Below are 18,700 nucleotides of genomic sequence, written 5' to 3'. Positions count from 1 at the left end.
GATATAAGGCAATTTAAATGTCTGATTAATAAACACTTTATATGTAATGTGTGATATCTCATATCTATGTTCTGTGTCTTTACAGTTGTAAAACAGGGATCAGCTGTGTGTGTGATTGTCAGAGCTGCGTTCAAATAAGGTATTTTAATGACTTTCGGAGACATTTGTTTCAGGTCACATTATTTAAAAATACTCTAGTACACTGAAGTATATTAATAACAAATAAGTATTTGGTAATGGGCATACATGTATGTGCATGTAGTGTTTGCCTGCTTGTTTGTTTGCTTTCTGTGGTCCTATTTTAATTTGGCCTCAAATTCACAACACAGTACATCCCTGTCCAAAGCCACATGGCAGCAGATTTGAGAATTCAAAACAGCTTTGAAAGTTGTTCGCATATTAAATTATATACCGAAAATATATTCTTTATCAGTCTAGTACTTGAAAGTTGCTCAAAAATAATTTTCAAACACCAACACACTCTCCTTTTTGTTGTCTGCACCTGGTTGCTATGAGAAATGATGTCAGAGATGAATGACAGGTTGTCCACACAGTGGAGAATCCAAGTGAAGATGCATTTTTCCAGAGGCTTCAATCAAAATCCATCTCCATCCGCTTATATTTCGTGAATGATGATATCGAAAACAGCACGAGCATTATCTGCATATTCTAGGCTTTCATACAATACCAATATCGTTGTGTTCAGAAAAATATGTAGATAGAAAAGGGATGGTGTAACTTGTGTATCTGTGATTACATTGCATATGTGTGATTGTCAGAGCTGGGTTCAAATAAGGTATTTTAATTACTTCCAAATACGTGTTTCAGGTCACATTAGTTACAAATACTCGAGTTCCCTAAGTATATTAATAATAATAGTAATAGTATTTGATATTGGGGGTACATGTGCCTGCCTGCTCATGTCTGTTTTCTGTTAACTTATTTTTATTTTGGCCTCAAATTCACACCACGGTGTATCCCTGTCCACAGCCTAATTGCAGTAGATTTGAGAATTCATAACAGTTTCTGGAAAAGTTGCTCCGAAAATAAATAACACATTGAAACTAATGTAAGGCTTGCTAATACAAATAATTGTTTTTTTTTGTTGTGATTTTCTTTATCAGTCAATTATTGCAAAGTTATACAACAATAATTTTAAAACACAAACGCTCACTCATTTTTGCTGTCTGCGCCTGGTTGCTAGGGGAAATGATGTCAGAGGCTACTGACAGCTCGTCCAAACAGTGGAAAATCCTAGTGGAGAAGAAGCGTTTTTCCAAAGAGGCTTCTATCAAAATCCATATCCATCCGCTTTTGTTTTGTGAAAGATGATATCGAAAGCAACACGAACATAATCTACACATTCTAAGCTTTCATATAATACCAATATCGTTGTGGTCTAATAAATATGTAGATAGAAAAGGGATGGTGAAAGTTGGATTGTTACAGAACGAACTGAATCTTCTCAGGGGAGGGGGGCGTCTGAATAAAGGTGTTTGTACACCAACAGAGTAAGGTGATAGTGGGGTGGTTAGGTAACCAAGAACAGCGAAAACATCAGGGTTTACTTTTCAAAACATAAAATTCTGGTTATTTCATAAAAATAATACCGAACCACAATGGAATTGAGAGTGGGAAACCGATATAGGCTGGGAAGGAAAATTGGAAGTGGATCTTTTGGAGACATCTATTTGGGTGAGTAAAATATCAACATTATACAATGCCGGTACCGTACGAATATGCCATGATACCTGTTAATTGACACATTTCAACTCTCTTTTACGTTAGCTACGATACACCATCAATTATTTGCTCACCTACCAACCATGTTAACTACAGTTGTACCCTAGAGTTAGCTAGCTAACGCTCGGTTGTACGTTAGTTAATAACCAATATCTAGCTTAACTAATGTAATGTTAGTGATTGTTTGTGTTGTAACTAACCTTTTTTCTAGGAACGGTCTAGTTTACTAACTAACCTTGCCAGTTTGTGAACTTGCCAATATTTTATTTGGTTAGAATGCCGTCATGGTTAGGTAGTTGTGTGAAATCGACTTATGCCTATTCACAACTCACTGCATCCCTTGTCCCTTAACTACTAGTCAAATTGAGATTCCGGTACACAAGCAAGTACATTTCAATTTCACAGCTGGCAAACGACAAAACCTCGAAAAAACAAGTATGTACTGTACTGTAACCAGCTGAGCGTAATTGGCTTAACATTATTCATTCAGTGATGGCAGGCTTAATCAATGGGATCTGGAAAGTATTTGGCTACACTACAGTATGCGGGTAGGGTTTTCAAACGCATTGTCAGGCATGACCTCGCTGAATTATGGATGGAAAGACATTGAAAAAGTTAACAACACAGACATGCCACCCAAAAGTCATCTACCCCAATTTCAGTTTGCCAGTATTCATCCCATTTGTCAGTTAATTGCAAAACAGTTGGAGCAGACTAAGTACTGTTTTCTGCTTCATCTTCCAGGCTGTGGTACTCGTCCATCTTTTGAATCATAGTGAAATAGTTTTCCATTTATAGGAACAATAGTACAGAAAACAGTAGGAACAAGTGTTTTGTTTTGGGACTCAGACGATCTGCTATCAATGATGGCCTTTCTGTCTGGTTTTATCAGTTATAATGAATTCTTATGGTTAGTTTCAACTGTCTGTTACTCAGTCAGGGCAGGTGTCTACTCCCATATAGTTTTGTGTGTAGTTGTTTGTGTGTTAAGACTGGGCCCTCTGGTTTTTCCGGTTGTCAAGAAATGTCTTTCAGCTGTCAACTGAAATTGTGTTCTGTTAACCTTTGGCTTTATAAATAAAATAACATAATTTGTATAGCAGTTTAGTATAATTACACAAAGTGCTTTACACACAATGAAAATAGAAATACATAATATATATATATAGACATCATTTTTTTGAAGTAAAAACAATAAATAAAATGATATTGATTATAAAATATTCATAAAAGCCATGTTATAAAAAATAGTTTTTAGGTAAGATTTAAAAGAATGCCTTGGCGTAGCATCTTTCCTGAAAAACATTTCCTGCTTTTTTTAATGAGTTGCTTCAAATCTTGTCATGCCGTGGCCCAAGATTGTACTCTTAAAGAGGCTTTATATAATTTTTGTATTCTATAAAGCCTCTAGATCTGAACATCGTGCTTGAGACAAAATGGGTTCCTGGAAATTCCATACTACTATAGATGTACAGATATACAGTACCAGTCAGACGTTTGGATATTTTTTTATTTTTGCTGTTTTCTACATTGTATAACAATAGTGAAGCCATCAAAAAGAAGGAAATAACACATTTGGAATCATGTATTAACCAATAAGATTGTTAAAAATATAGCCATGTTCTTCAAGGTAGCCACCCTTTGCCTTGACAGCTTTACATGCTGTCAGTTCTCTGTTTATAGAGGGGTTCTGCCATCTAAAACATGTCTACAGCGCCTGTATAGACATGTTTTGCATCAGGGCGAAAGTTGACTACGTTCATTTTAGAACCATGCTATGCTTCTGGGCTCAGACCTAAAGGCAAAGTCATGATAAATTGCCTGAATTGATGTAGTAACAAAAACAATTGGTTAGGCATATGCACCACCTTTTTTGATTGTCCTTTAACAATTAACTACAACTATCAAACTAGTTGTAGTAGTTTAATGTGTTGTATGTGAACACACTACATGCTTCACATTTCTCTTGTAAACAGGCTTGTATCATTGCCTGTGTCCAGTCTCGTTGCTGTTGTTCATTTTTAGTTTAGTGTTGCCTTGTTAAAACCATGACTAAGCTGCCATGGTTTTACTTTTATTAGTAATCGCTTTTGCACAGTGACGTGACGGGCCATTGCCCAGTTAAACCCGGGCTAATGGAACTCCTGTTCCTGCCATGCATCTCCACTGAGACTGTTCCTGCCCTATGACCTCATTGGATAATGCTCGGCCAGCCTCCTTCATTGAATATAAAAAACACATCTGCCTTTCAGGATGAAAAGCAGATGAAATTGCATAAGATTCTGTGCTCTTTTCAGAAATAATACTACAAACCTCAAACACTTGTCTTCCTTTTTAGCTGACAACTGCTTAAATAATCTGATTCAAGACCTGGGACAGTACTATGTCTGCTACTCTATCGATGATGAATGATATGGCCAAATCACTGGATGAAAAATCAAATACGTTATTTATTGACCTGTCAAAAGCATTTGATGCACTTGATCATTTTATTTTGATTAAGAAATTGTCCTTGAGCTCGGCAATAGCGCTCACGTGATGTGACAAAAGGTGATGTTGGCTTGGCATAACATACAGTACCATTTCAGAAAACACGTTTGTTAGAAAATAATGTTAGTTTTTATTACTGTTGCACCATTTTCTCACAATATGAATATAATCAATTTCCGTAGTACATTCATTTTCTGGGGGCTGCATTACACCATCCCCATGCCCTCAGCGATGTACTGGTACATGTTAGAATCTGTTTTATGGGCGACTACTTGACCAAAAATTGTTAGTCGACCAACAGCCTCCTGACCAAAATAAGCACAGGTGGTTGCCTTTGTCTTTCATCTGTCTGTAAATACACCCTTTAACATGGAGATAATAGCCACACAAAAACATTAACCCTACTATATAACTGTGTATAGTCATTTACTTTACCTGTATTAAAGAAAAAATAGTGCAGATATGAATGTTGATCCACGTGGTTCCAACATTTTTTGTTTTAAAAAGAGTTCTGTTTCAGCATTGGAACATTGGCAAATTACATAAATGAAATTATGGCTATCCATAAGAAGTCATAAAGACAAACCAAAAACATCTCAAACACTTTTGTCCACATACCGGCATTCATCCTGGAGCCATGTTTTTCTCTTGGTAATACTTTTATGTTGAATGGTGAGTAGGACTAGACTCAATTCGGTGTTTGAATTGGCTGTTCTTTTCCCATTTTAGGTGTTTTTAGGTGACTGTAGAAATTCCTATGGTTATGTTACAGCAAGAACAATGAATCCAGCCACAGTGCTTGACACAGGATTCAAGCAATTAAGCACAGGACTATTAGAATGGAAAGGCTCACAACATATTGTTGTAGATTACATCAACAAAGTTTCTAACAACCATGTGTCGTTTTGCAAACTCTTTGTCAAATGGCAAAGTCAGATGTTCAGATCATGACGGCTGCCAGTAAACCTGGGCCCCCTCAATTATAGATGACATTGACAATATTACCATCAGTGGGCCCTGCCAGGCCATGGGCCTGAGAATCATATGTACCTTTCCCCGGATTAGCTACAGCCTTGGGTCAGATGATAACCCAGACTTCTCCCATATCTATTATCTGTGTCTGTAGTTGCTTGGATGTAGTCAACAGGGTTGCCTTTTTCATTATGGATCTTTTTCTGGAGGCGGAACTACCCCAAAGGTAGACATTGTTATTGGTTGACTTTATGGTGTGGGCCAGTATGTCCCAGCTCTAAAGTCACTAAAATTTAAGTTTTCATTTGTTTTTGAATGGTTAAGATTAGGTACTTTGTTGTGGGAAGGGGTTTATATTGGGTTTTAGAATAGGGACAAACACTAATCTTGGTCAAAGGTCTTCTCGGAGCAAGCAGCCCTAAACATGAAATTGCATAGTTTCTGCCTTGCGAGCATATCTTCCGTGAGATCGAGCCCACTGACATTAGTCATGAATCCCAACCCTATCACACCTCTGCCCCCATGTTTGTTTCGAAGTAGGCATACTCCATGTCAGTCCAAACTTGTCAGTAGTAGTGTCGTTTTGTGGTAAATATTATTGCCCTTTCCATTTGTTAAATACACTTTGTGCCTCTACATTTTGAGACACAGACTAAGGTTAAAGTATAGCTTATTATTTCTCAAAAAAAAAAAAAAAATCCCGTCCATACAAGCACTATTAAAAAAAAAAAAAAAAACACGCTGTCAATATCATTCCAAACCAACAGGTGACATTATAACCCTAACCTTAATGCCATGTTGACCAATAACAAGCCTGAAAAAAGTTATTACCAGTTCCGGTAGGCTAACAACAATGGCGCAAGTGTTGGATGTAGCAGTGACATTTGTAGCGCATTCTGACGCCTCTGTTCCTCATTATAATGGCGGAGTAACTGTACATTTGTGTAAACATGTAAAAAGTCCTGTTAGCAAGTTTAAAACCAGCACTATTTTGGCTACTTCCGCCATTGCACAAAATCGCCTCATGTAAACGAAGATAACGGCGCACTGTGACGTCAAACAAAGGAGATTACGGCGCGCACTCTGACGTTACAAGCCAAAATCTGTTTCACTGTCTACACGTAAAAACTGAGTTTCTGAATATATTTTTAACCCCCCCGTTTAAAAAAAATACCCATGTATGTGTGGACTAGGCCTCAAAACGTGAAGGGAAACTCCAGTGGGCTGTAATTTCATTTACTGTGTGGACTAATAGATTCCCATTTATGTAACCACACTTATGATTCATATTATTTTGTTTGGTTGTGCATGGAGGTGTTTAAAGCGCTTTTCAGAAGTGGGTCTGAGTAATTTGCTGTCTGGTGGCTCTGTTGTGTAGCCGAGTCTCTCAGTTCCACACATGGACTGTTAAAATGTCAGATTTATAAAGCTTCCCTGCTGCTGACTACTAGCATGCTGAGCAGAAAATGTGCATATCTTCAATGCTTTTTTTAGAACCTCATATTTTTAAGTTTAATGTCAGGAACGTCACTATACAATATTACCGTGTTACAATATGCATTGCCATCCTTTTCACAATTCTACATTTCTTGTGATTCGACTGGGATTTATTTTAGAATAATGTTCCATAAGTTGGTAAACGGGTCTGATGCACAGGGACAAGAAATGTGCACAAAATAAAGCCTGGTTTGAATTAGCCATGTTTTTCCAATGTGTCTTTAATGGGTATTGCAATTCGAGTATTGTCACAGCTATACAGCATTGATGTGTTTTACATTGAAGCCCTTCAAGGTGAGTTCCCAGACAACGTTCCTCTACAGGCACTACTGCCTCTTAAAAGTCCTGTGTTCAAACTCTGGTTCAATGCCTTCTGCTCCTGACCAGGGATGGGACCTGGCTCTGTATGTCTCATGTTCTGGCAGAGTTCTTAGAGATATTCCTTGGGCCTTTAAGCTAGCAATCCTCTTGAGAAAACATTAAAGGCAAGCTTTATTTTTATATATGACATGGTGGGGCTGGGGCAAACGTTCAAATTGATTATTTCAAGTACAGTAGGAGGTTGTCATTTTCTGCTTCTAAACATGGTGTGAATGCACCCAGACAATGCTGAGTATATATACACCCACCTAAAGGATTATTAGGAACACCTGTTCTCATGAATGCAATTATCTAATCAACCAATCACATGGCAGTTGCTTCAATGCATTTTGTGGTGTGGTCCTGGTCAAGAAAACCTCCTGAACTCCAAACTGAATGTCAGAATGGGAAAGAAAGGTGATTTAAGCAATTTTGAGCGTGGCATGGTTGTTGGTGCCAGACGGGCCGGTCTGAGTATTTCACAATCTGCTCAGTTACTGGGATTTTCACGCACAACCATTTCTAGGGTTTACAAAGAATGGTGTGAAAAGGGAAAAACATCCAGTATGCGGCAGTCCTGTGGGCGAAAACGCCTTGTTGATGCTAGAGGTCAGAGGAGAATGGGCAGACTGATTCAAGCTGATAGAAGAGCAACTTTGACTGAAATAACCACTCGTTACAACCGAGGTATGCAGCAAAGCATTTGTGAAGCCACAACACGCACAACCTTGAGGCGGATGGGCTACAACAGCAGAAGACCCCACCGGGTACCACTCATCTCCACTACAAATAGGAAAAAGAGGCTACAATTTGCACAAGCTCACCAAAATTGCACAGTTGAAGACTGGAAGAATGTTGCCTGGTCTGATGAGTCTCGATTTCTGTTGAGACATTCAGATGGTAGAGTCAGAATTTGCCGTAAACAGAATGAGAACATGGATCCATCATGCCTTGTTACCACTGTGCAGGCTGGTGGTGGTGGTGTAATGGTGTGGGGGATGTTTTCTTGGCACACTTTAGGCCACTTAGTGCCAATTGGGCCTCGTTTAAATGCCACAGCCTACCTGAGCATTGTTTCTGACCATGTCCATCCCTTTATGACCACCATGTACCCATCCTCTGATGGCTACTTCCAGCAGGATAATGCACCATGTCACAAAGCTTGAATCATTTCAAATTGGTTTCTTGAACATGACAATGAGTTCACTGTACTGAAATGGCCCCCACAGTCACCAGATCTCAACCCAATAGAGCATCTTTGGGATGTGGTGGAACGGGAGCTTCGTGCCCTGGATGTGCATCCCACAAATCTCCATCAACTGCAAGATGCTATCCTATCAATATGGGCCAACATTTCTTAAGAATGCTTTCAGCACCTTGTTGAATCAATGCCACGTAGAATTAAGGCAGTTCTGAAGGCGAAAGGGGGTCAAACACAGTATTAGTATGGTGTTCCTAATAATCCTTTAGGTGAGTGTATATGGCTTTTGTCATAAGTGAAGTGAAACTCCTTATCTAATCTTCTTTAAGGAACCTGTAGGTTTTGTTGCTGTTGCCCTTTTGCAATAACCTGTGCTTTTCCACAGTTAGCAATGTGCCCTGTAAAAGTACAGTGCTTCTCAGTGTTGTCCAGTGCTTAACTGTCCACTTAAACAAGGGACAAAAGATCTGGGGGTTCATGTTGTGGTTATCCACTCAAAGTTGTCAGAATTTACTAAATTGGGTTCCAAAAGACACTCACCATGAGTGCTCATTAAATTGTCCCAGAAAAGGCCAACAAAATAAATCTCAGACCAATTTAAACCTGGAAGCAGGAGCAAAGTACAACAAAATAAATAGTATAAAGAAATGCTTCTGGCTTTTTCATAATGTGCAGAAAATAAAATGGGTGAGCGCAACAGATGGTGTTACCCTCCCAGGTGTTGTAATGCCAAATAACAGCTGGGTCTGTCCAGGTGAAAGTATATTCTGGCTAATGTGGCAACCAAAACAGGTGAAACCTAACTAGCAACTATCCTGCAAATCATGTATATAACATGATGCCCTTTAGTCACTTAAATTAACCACAGGCTGTAACATATTGGCCATCCTGTCATGGAGTTGGTGAATAACTGGGGCATACTTTTCCAGGACCCTATTTTGACTAGTTTGCTGTTCGGATGGATAGTGCATTTCCAACTGCTGCAAAGTGTAGAGATGCACATCAAGTGTCGAGGGAGGGAAACCGTATTGTCTGGGCTTTAATGAGGGTTTAAATCATACTGCGTAACAAAAGCAGCGCCCCTGTCGGTTCCCTATCAATCAACATTTTTGTTTGACCGTTGTTTATTTCTCCTTCAGGCACAGACATCTCAGTTGGTGAGGAGGTGGCCATAAAACTGGAATGTGTGAAGACGAAGCATCCCCAGCTCCATATCGAGAGCAAGATCTACAAAATGATGCAGGGAGGAGGTGAGACAGGGCTAAAAACGCTGTTCTGTCCCCACGCTCCTCTACACCCGGGGTTGTCAAACTCCTCCCGGGGGACCCCCAGTCATTCCATGTATTTGATGTTTTACTGAGTCAAGAGATTCAGCTGAGGTAGTTGTACGGCTTGTCTGGGGGTCCCCAGGATAGGTTTAAGATGCACTGCTCCACACGATACCATATCCTTGCTTATATTGTCAGAAATGTATATTATCTATAAATGTTTGCCTTGTTATTAGTCGGTCGGCTATGCCAGCCAGCAGGATATAGAGGAGACTGAGTACTTATTGAAACAGCGTCATCAGATCACAGAGCCATAGAAACTGCACTCACACGGGCTATGCATTCTTCTAGGAAAACCTATTAAACCCAATAGAGAATGGAATTTAAAAGACCTAGGGACGGATTTGAAAGCATATTACAATAATGAAGTCATCATTTGGTTGATTTGTTTAGACAATTCATTTAGTATGTTGATTCTCCAGAACTCCTCCGGGACCCTCCAGCTATTTCATGTTATTGATCTATCAAACCTGATTGAACTAATCATCATCCCTTTGATTCAGGTGCTCTATTTCAGTGAAACATTCAACCTGTGATATGTCTTGGGGTCCCTGAGTTTTGAGAACCGCTTATTCAGTAAGCAGTTAGGCTATTCAGGATAAATTGCTCTGTGAACAAGCTGGAATACTTCAGAGTTAAGGTGTGGGTGTGGGGGTGGGTGTGTGGGGTTAGGTCTTACTGAACTCATGGGGACTAAATGTCCCAATGAGTATAGTAAAACCAGAAACTTTCTATTTTCTGGTCCCCATGAGGGTAGCTGTACAAACTTTTGTGTGTGTGTGTGTGTGTCTCATCCCAATCAGTGGGCATCCCTACCATAAAGTGGTGTGGAGCAGAGGGGGACTACAACGTCATGGTCATGGAGCTGCTGGGACCCAGTCTGGAGGACCTGTTCAACTTCTGCTCCCGCAAGTTCAGCCTCAAGACAGTCCTACTGCTGGCTGACCAGATGGTGAGACAACTAGTTTAAACTGGTGACCATCAGCGCCATTGCATTCTCGGCTTTAATGCTAGCTATTATTGACTTGTGTCTTTGGAATTTACAGCCACTAAGTGCAGTCTAATTTGCAGAGCAAATCCCCTGGCAGCTGTTTGTTAGCAAATTTGTGAAGAAAATATGCTCTTATACTGTAAGTGCTCTTATATAAGTGAAAACATCCTTTTTTTCCATTTCCTCTTCAGATCAGCCGTATTGAGTACATCCACTCTAAGAACTTCATCCACAGAGACGTGAAGCCGGACAACTTCCTGATGGGCCTTGGCAAGAAGGGCAACCTGGTGTACATCATCGACTTTGGCCTGGCCAAGAAGTACCGCGACGCCCGCACACACCAGCACATCCCCTACCGCGAGAACAAGAACCTGACCGGAACCGCACGCTACGCCTCCATCAACACACACCTGGGAATAGGCAGGTTACGCACACAATGTCTTCTTTAGTCTTATCACATAAAATGTTTTCCCCCTTTAATGTTTTCATCGCCAGCTATGAGACATGGAGAGGAGTGTATGGAGACCGGAATATTACCATGGAACCAGCGCTCTGCATCTTTTCATCACCTCTCAGGACAATTCAATATTCAGGACTTGTTTCATGTTTTCATGTAATGTCAGGACATTTTTGTGTATTGGATTTTGAAAGGTAGGGAAGCAAGTGTATGTTATACACACAAGTATGCAAAGACACAATATATTTTAAAGTGTTCCTGTCCCCTCTCCCTCTACAGAGCAGTCGCGTCGTGACGACCTGGAGTCTCTAGGTTATGTCCTGATGTACTTCAACCTGGGCTCTCTGCCCTGGCAGGGCCTCAAAGCCGCCACCAAGAGGCAGAAGTACGAACGCATCAGCGAGAAGAAAATGTCCACCCCCATCGAGGTGCTCTGCAAGGGCTACCCCTGTGAGTACACAGACTCCTCCTACACAGGGCCAGAACAGGGCTACCCCTGTGAGTACACAGACTCCTCCTACACGGAGCCAGAACAGGGCTACCCCTGTGAGTACACAGACTCCTCCTACACGGAGCCAGAACAGGGCTACCCCTGTGAGTACACAGACTCCTCCTACACGGAGCCAGAACAGGGCTACCCCTGTGAGTACACAGACTCCTCCTACACGGAGCCAGAACAGGGCTACCCCTGTGAGTACACAGACTCCTCCTACACGGAGCCAGAACAGGGCTACCCCTGTGAGTACACAGACTCCTCCTACACGGAGCCAGAACAGGGCTACCCCTGTGAGTACACAGACTCCTCCTACACGGAGCCAGAACAGGGCTACCCCTGTGAGTACACAGACTCCTCCTACACACAGCCAGAACAGGGCTACCCCTGTGAGTACACAGACTCCTCCTACACGGAGCCAGAACAGGGCTACCCCTGTGAGTACACAGACTCCTCCTACACGGAGCCAGAACAGGGCTACCCCTGTGAGTACACAGACTCCTCCTACACAGAGCCAGAACAGGGCTACCCCTGTGAGTACACAGACTCCTCCTACACGGAGCCAGAACAGGGCTACCCCTGTGAGTACACAGACTCCTCCTACACGGGGCCAGAACAGGGTTGGTTTTGGTCCATTTGCCTTTCTGTAAGGATCCTGGAACTTCAGAGGCCGTTGTGCAATCCTGTAAAATCAGTTATTAATGAGGGTGTTCCTGAAGTAATCTATCACCTTTCTCCCCCATAGCTGAGTTTGCGACATACTTGAACTTCTGCCGTTCTCTGCGGTTTGATGACAAGCCAGACTACTCGTACCTAAGACAACTGTTCAGAAACCTGTTCCACAGACAGGGCTTTTCCTATGACTACGTGTTCGACTGGAACATGCTCAAGTTTGTGAGTACTACCTCTAATATTTAAATAACCGTCTGTTAGACGAACCCTGTATATTTCTGTTGTAAGGTAATTATCCTGTATACCATTAGCCAGCAGTTACCTCAGCGGCAGTTTTCTGATCTGGTCTACATTTCTATCCTTCTGACTGCCCCTAATTCCAAGGGGGCCAACCGGGCAGCGGAGGCGGCGGAGCGGGAGCGCAGGGACCGAGAGGATAGGCTGAGACCTGGCAGGAACCCTGGGGCCAGGGGGCCCCCTGCCGCCTCAGGACGCCCCCGCGGAACACAGGATGGGGCTCCTCCTACACCCCTTACACCCACGTCACACACAGGTTAGTAGTTCACACACACACACCCTCCTCACTTTCAAAGGCTTGACTGTGCCTCGTCATTGTCAGGGAGCAGAGTGTTTATTCCTCCCGTCTCTTGTGTAGCCAACATGTCTCCACGGCCGGCGTCCGGTATGGAGAGAGAGAGGAAGGTGAGCATGCGGCTTCACCGGGGAGCTCCCGTCAACGTTTCCTCGTCCGACCTGACGGGACACCAGGAAACCTCCCGCATGTCCACCTCACAGGTACAGGCTCGCCCCGCCCCCAGCACCAGCCCCTCAGCCATCACCAGATGACCCCTGACCTCGTACAGCAACCTGCCCTCATGACCCCCTCCAGTGGATCACAGAACCAATAAAGTTCTCTGTAGTCAAAGCCTGAGTTGGGAATGTCTCTTGACTGTGTTTGGATATTAATAAGGTGTTCTGTAAGGCTGGCAGTTCATCAAATGGATGTCAGGAACTTCACCCAGTGAAGGGCGTTAGCTTTAGCCGGCCAAAACGAGAAGAGGTGGAGGCACAGAAGGAAACCCACCCGCCGCATTGAGAATTTGAGAAGAAACCCTAAGAACAAATGCCCACTCTCCTTAAGCAACGTTATTAACTGGCCAGTCTCTTAACATTTTCATCGGGTGGTCATGGGAATTATTGCTTTTCCTCAGCATTCCCAGGGCCGTTGGTGTGTGACAGTAAGGATGCTATACTATAGATCAAGTTGTCTTCACGTACAGCCTTCTCTCTCCCTCCCTACCTCCCGCCCCCAACCTCAGAATAGCATTCCCTTCGATCAACACGCCAAGTAGAGGCCCAGCACGTCCTCGTATGATGGCCCGACGGCCAAACCGGGTGAGTCCCGCTCCGGCTGGCGCTGGGTCCGAAAGCACCAGGAATGCACACCACCTCTACTTCTAAAGGGTCGCATTGTCTGTCTGCAATGCTCTCATGCTCTGAGATATGCTATGAAAATTAGACATTTGACCAGGTTCTGAGCCTGGCTCATCGGACACTGCAGCCCTTAAGATCTGAAGTGGGGCATTCCAGCCTTGTTACAAACCCTATGCCAGTCTTTCCATTTATTCCTGGCTGTCCCCCTACCTAGCTCTGCCACCAGTGGCTTATCTGCAGCTTGTGGCTTGTTGAACTGGGAGACACCTGGCTGAAGTTGTGAATGCATGTGACTGCATTGATTCATATCCTGCCCCTAACCACCAATCTTACCCCTTTTTTTGTTTGTGTGTATTGAGCTAAATCTGTCCCGCTTTGGCCATGTCAATTCCAAGCCCCCACCTGACATCTAGACCCCATTTTCTTCGCAACCTCAACCACCTGCATGGATTTGAAAAGCTGATCTTCTGTCTTTTTCTATGACACCAAAGTGGCATAGAGTGGCAGTGCTCAGAATCTCATTGGGCGGCATTCCTTAATGGAAGCTTCATAGATGTGCATGTTACACTTCACATCTCTGTTCTAACGGGTGCCTGTTAGAACAACCAAATAACACTGGTGACATACATTAGTATTGCTAGATTATCCAAGGGTTTCATTAAAAGATAGGCTAAATGGACAATTCCCAGAATCAAATAGATACAGAAATACCAACTGCCCAGTTTTAACTTGTGTGTGAACTGTGTATGCTGTGGCATTAGCCAGGGGCTGGCAGAAGGTGCCTAACATGAACACACACCGTATAACAGTATGCTTAAATGCTTTTGTTTTTGGTCAGAAAAGACCGAAAGGGTATTTCCAAAACTTTATTTCGTTTTAATAATGGGGTTGTGTGACAAAGGCGTTCTTCCTTTATAAAATCTTGGTGAGTAACCTCCAGTAGCCGTTAAATGGGTATAATAAAACAGCAGTCAAAAAGACAATACTATTAAGCCACAAAATATTACAGAAAGATAAGACTGTTAGGAACACACACAGTGCCTTCTGAAAATATTCTGACCTGTCAGTTTCTCCACATTTTGATGGGTTATAGACCTAATTTATAATTATTTAGATCTATTGTTTTGTCATCAAACTATGCGCAATACCCTATAATGACAGTGAAAACACGTTTTAGAAATGTTTGTCCATTATTGAAAATTAAATAAACTACACATTCAGACCTTTTATTCTGGCAGAAATCAGCGCTTTGAGTCCTCTTGGGTATCCAATCCAACTTTATTTATAAAGGACTGTAGATTCACATGAAAAAAAGAAAATGTAATCAATCACTAAAAAGCCAAATATACGACTCCTACTGAGTTAAAAGCCAAAGAGTAGAGGGGAGTTTTTAGTGGGGTTTCTAAAAACAGGAAGGCTGGGGGCAGTCTGACATGAAGAGGTAATTCATTCCACGGTCTTGGGGCCGCGACTGAAAAAGCTAAATTCCCCCGTTCTTGGGCCGTGTTTTGGGGACAACAGGGAGTAACTGGTCAGTTGACCTTAATGCCCTTGGAGTATATGGCTTCAATAAATCTGCAGTATATAGAGGGTATGCCTCTACCAGCTTTGCACACCTGGGTTTGGGGAGTTTCTCCAGGTCATCCTTATAGATCTGGGCTTTGGCTGATCCACTCAAGGAGTTTTACAGACTTATCCTGAAGCCACACCAGTGTTGTCATACTAAAAGATTCATCATCGAACTTTTAGCAATTTAATAAACTCCCAGATCTATTTCTCATTGCAACTTCTTAACCTGTCCCAGATCTATTTCTCAACGCAACTTCTTAACCTGTCCCCGATCTATTTCTCAACGCAACTTCTTAAACCGGTCCCAGATTTATTTTTTCATGCAACTTCTTAACTTGTCCCAGATCGATTTCTCAACACAACCTCTTAACCTGTCCCAGATCGATTTCTCAACACAACCTCTTAACCTGTCCCAGATCGATTTCTCAACACAACCTCTTAACCTGTCCCAGATCGATTTCTCAACACAACCTCTTAACCTGTCCCAGATCGATTTCTCAACACAACTCTTTGAGGTCTATGGTGAGTTCCTTGAACTTAACTTGGTTTTTGCTTTGACATACACTGAAGTTTGGGGACGTATAGAAAGGTGTACCTTTCTAAAACAATTCATTTAAATACTTTTCAATAAATTTGCCAGAATTAAAAAAAATGCGTGTTTTTGTTTCAACATTATGGGGTATTGTGTGTAGATTGATTAAATAAATTTTTGCCCTCATTCTCTAAAAGCATACATGGAGAAAGTGGGGTCTAGACACTTTGTGAAGGAATTGTATGTATCCAATGGAACGATTAGATTGGCCTGGGCATTAAACCAGACTGATAGAATTAAAGATCTACAAGTCTGTTTTTATATAAATACATGGTGGGGTTGATATTTAATTTTATCATCTCTTATTGCTTAGTTGTGTGGGTAACTGACAGTGTATAAATTCTTCAAACCATTTAGTCTAGTTGACACTACATTTTTCCTGGTATGTTAGACAGTGTCGCATGACTAGATGGACAATTGGATACCCAATGTTACCTGCAGTCTAGAAAATACATTTACACAGATTTGATGTATTTGTACAGTTTTTGCTATTTGTCTAGACTCTAGATATAACTTTTTTTAATGTATGCAGGTAACTGCAGGTAACATTGGGTGTCAGACCCAGTCCAGGATGTGTACGTACAAACCAGAATGTGTCCTTAAAACCCACTCCCTTGGCTTTTACTGCTGCTTCACGCTGCATGGTTACTATAATAATTCTATTTTCCTTGACACAAGACTTAGGCCCTCATACTGAGGTCATGTTATTACAGCTCATTACTGCTTGACCGCATCTCTCCCTCAGCAGATCTGCTGCTGCTACTTAGCACTCTGACACTATTGTTACACCTTAATGCATGACGTTGTGTTAAAGCTTACACAGAGCATTCTGATATAGCGCGCCTGTTACATCTAAGTGCAATGTTTTGTGTTAGAAATGGAGTGTAATTCACAAAAGATTACATGTGGTAAAGGTAGGTAAGTACATAAGTTGACACCCTGTCTGTTTTTTCCCCTCAGATGGTGTCTGGCATGATCCCTGGTGGCCTCCACTCCGCTGCGCCTCGATGAGACGGACCCACAATGCAGAGCAGAGGATTGCACCAAGTCTGGCTCGACCAACCTATCAGCAGCTAGCTACTACAGAAAAAAATAAGAACACCTCTTCTCTCCTGGCCTGGCAGAAGGTTTTTTTTCTCACTCTGTGTCCCTTTCGCTTTCTATATATATATATATATCTGGCTGTAGACCACATCTGCGTCCTTCTCCAGGAGACATTTTGAAAGCCTCTGTGGAGACTGATCTTCACAGCCATGTCAAAAACAGACCTCTTCAGGACTGAAATGACCAATGGAAATCGTGACCAACACCGTTATCTCCATTGTTACGACTCCTCATCAACAGCACTTTGTCAGACATTTTCTACTCCCACTGTAAATTGCTTCAGAGCCCTGATTGATGAATCTGTTCTTTGTTTTGCAGTACCGTTTCAGTATAAAAAGAGCCAATTGATGATGGCTGTTTTAAATGCATAGTTTTGGGTGTACTGCTTTTTATTTTATTAGGGCAGATGTTGCTGTTTGACCACCAGCTGTTTTTTGTTTTCCATTGTTTTCACAATTCTGATCGGTAACTGTAGCCATTTGTAATAAATACTAATTGCATGTTTTAAAACTGTCCCTCCCTTTGACAAAGCTAATATGTATAGTGTCAGGTTTGAACTATCTGAAACCACATGAACATTTTAAATCTTCTTTCTGAGTCTCTGGATGGGTTTCTGTGCGAAGTCCATCAGTTTTCTCTTCCAAGACAGTCTTATCAACTGCTGTACAGATTTACATCTTCATTCCCTGTAATTTGTATTATTTCTAAGATGTGTAATACCTGTAATATAGATGTGTAAATGTTTCTGCTTTTTTGTTACCTTTTTGGGTGAATTTGGGTTGGGTTTCTTACATTGGCTCTCATTTGGGTCTGTTTAAAAGTATGACATCACTGTTCTACAACCGGTCTGGTCCAGAATCATTGTTCCTGCCAAGTTTCTTGTGTCTGTTTGTACCCACACTTGACATGAAGTGCAGGATCATTTTAGGTGTGCCTTAAGCACACGCTCACAGAGAGACCTTTACCACTGTCTGTTTGCTTAACTGGCTGCCATTTTAAACCTTTATTGAATGTAAACGTTTTATAGGAGACTCCTTTCTGGCTCTATAATGTGATGACTGGTGTTACCTTTCCATATCTTCAAAAGCTAAATGGTCTTGCACTGATGGTTAAAAGCTGCGGCACATGCACTTAATCAGTCCCCAGGGGTGTATTTAGCAAAACACACTGTTTTGAAATATTCAGATGACCTATTTCCATGTACAACAACCGCTTTGACAAACAGAAATAGGTGTCTATTTGTGCCCGGTCTAGCAGCCACATTCAACATTTGACTACTGAACATGACCCTGATCTTTGAAATGATACACTTGTATCTGGTTAACTTTGATAATCTTTAGCAAAGTGTGACGCAACAAATTAAGGTGTTCAACTCTGTCAACAAAAGACTAAGGAGAATCATTGCTCAGGCCTAAATGACTCTTTTTAATCCAGGCCTGGATCCTGGCAAGTCATTTTACTCTCTGGTTTGTTGATTACGGACTCACCCTCCTATGCTATGTAATATTACTTTCATTTGTATTTGCCACTGTATTTCTGTACTAAATAGATGAAGTACTTATTTTCTTTGTGTTTAATGAGTGTTGTCAAATGTATGCAATGGGACTTTCAACCAGGATTGGCCACTATCTTATCATCTTTCTGTTAACCATCAATATTTAAAAAATATCTGCACATTGGATCTCAAATGCAACCATTATCCGCAACCCTTACCCTGACATAATGTCTCATCTCCGCAACAACTCTTTTCATGATAATTACGCCCTCTGGTGGTGACTGGACAGCATCCTCTGTCAA

At 41.7% G+C, this 18,700-nt stretch overlaps 1 protein-coding gene across 5 annotated transcripts; it reads left to right on the top strand.

Moving 5' to 3' along the window:
• The first annotated feature begins 1,225 nt into the window (after positions 1 to 1,225).
• Positions 1,226 to 18,467, top strand: csnk1db (casein kinase 1, delta b). Of its 5 annotated transcripts, none has more exons than XM_034292168.1 (10): positions 1,226 to 1,695; positions 9,403 to 9,513; positions 10,395 to 10,543; positions 10,774 to 11,002; positions 11,319 to 11,489; positions 12,278 to 12,426; positions 12,589 to 12,757; positions 12,860 to 12,999; positions 13,529 to 13,599; positions 16,760 to 18,467. In XM_034292168.1, exons 1-9 carry the CDS (start codon positions 1,620 to 1,622, stop codon positions 13,577 to 13,579), a joined length of 1,245 nt encoding a protein of 414 aa, XP_034148059.1. In that variant the 5' UTR covers positions 1,226 to 1,619; the 3' UTR covers positions 13,580 to 13,599; positions 16,760 to 18,467. The 5 variants fall into 5 exon arrangements, with proteins under 5 accessions (XP_034148059.1, XP_034148056.1, XP_034148058.1 ...); XM_034292165.1 differs by having other exon boundaries at positions 12,571 to 12,757; XM_034292167.1 differs by having other exon boundaries at positions 12,571 to 12,757; positions 13,524 to 13,599.
• The last annotated feature ends 233 nt before the right edge of the window (positions 18,468 to 18,700 follow it).

The sequence above is a fragment of the Esox lucius genome, chromosome 5 (assembly GCF_011004845.1).
Source record: "Esox lucius isolate fEsoLuc1 chromosome 5, fEsoLuc1.pri, whole genome shotgun sequence".
Lineage (NCBI taxonomy): Eukaryota > Metazoa > Chordata > Actinopteri > Esociformes > Esocidae > Esox > Esox lucius.
This window is presented reverse-complemented; position numbering and strand designations above follow the sequence as displayed.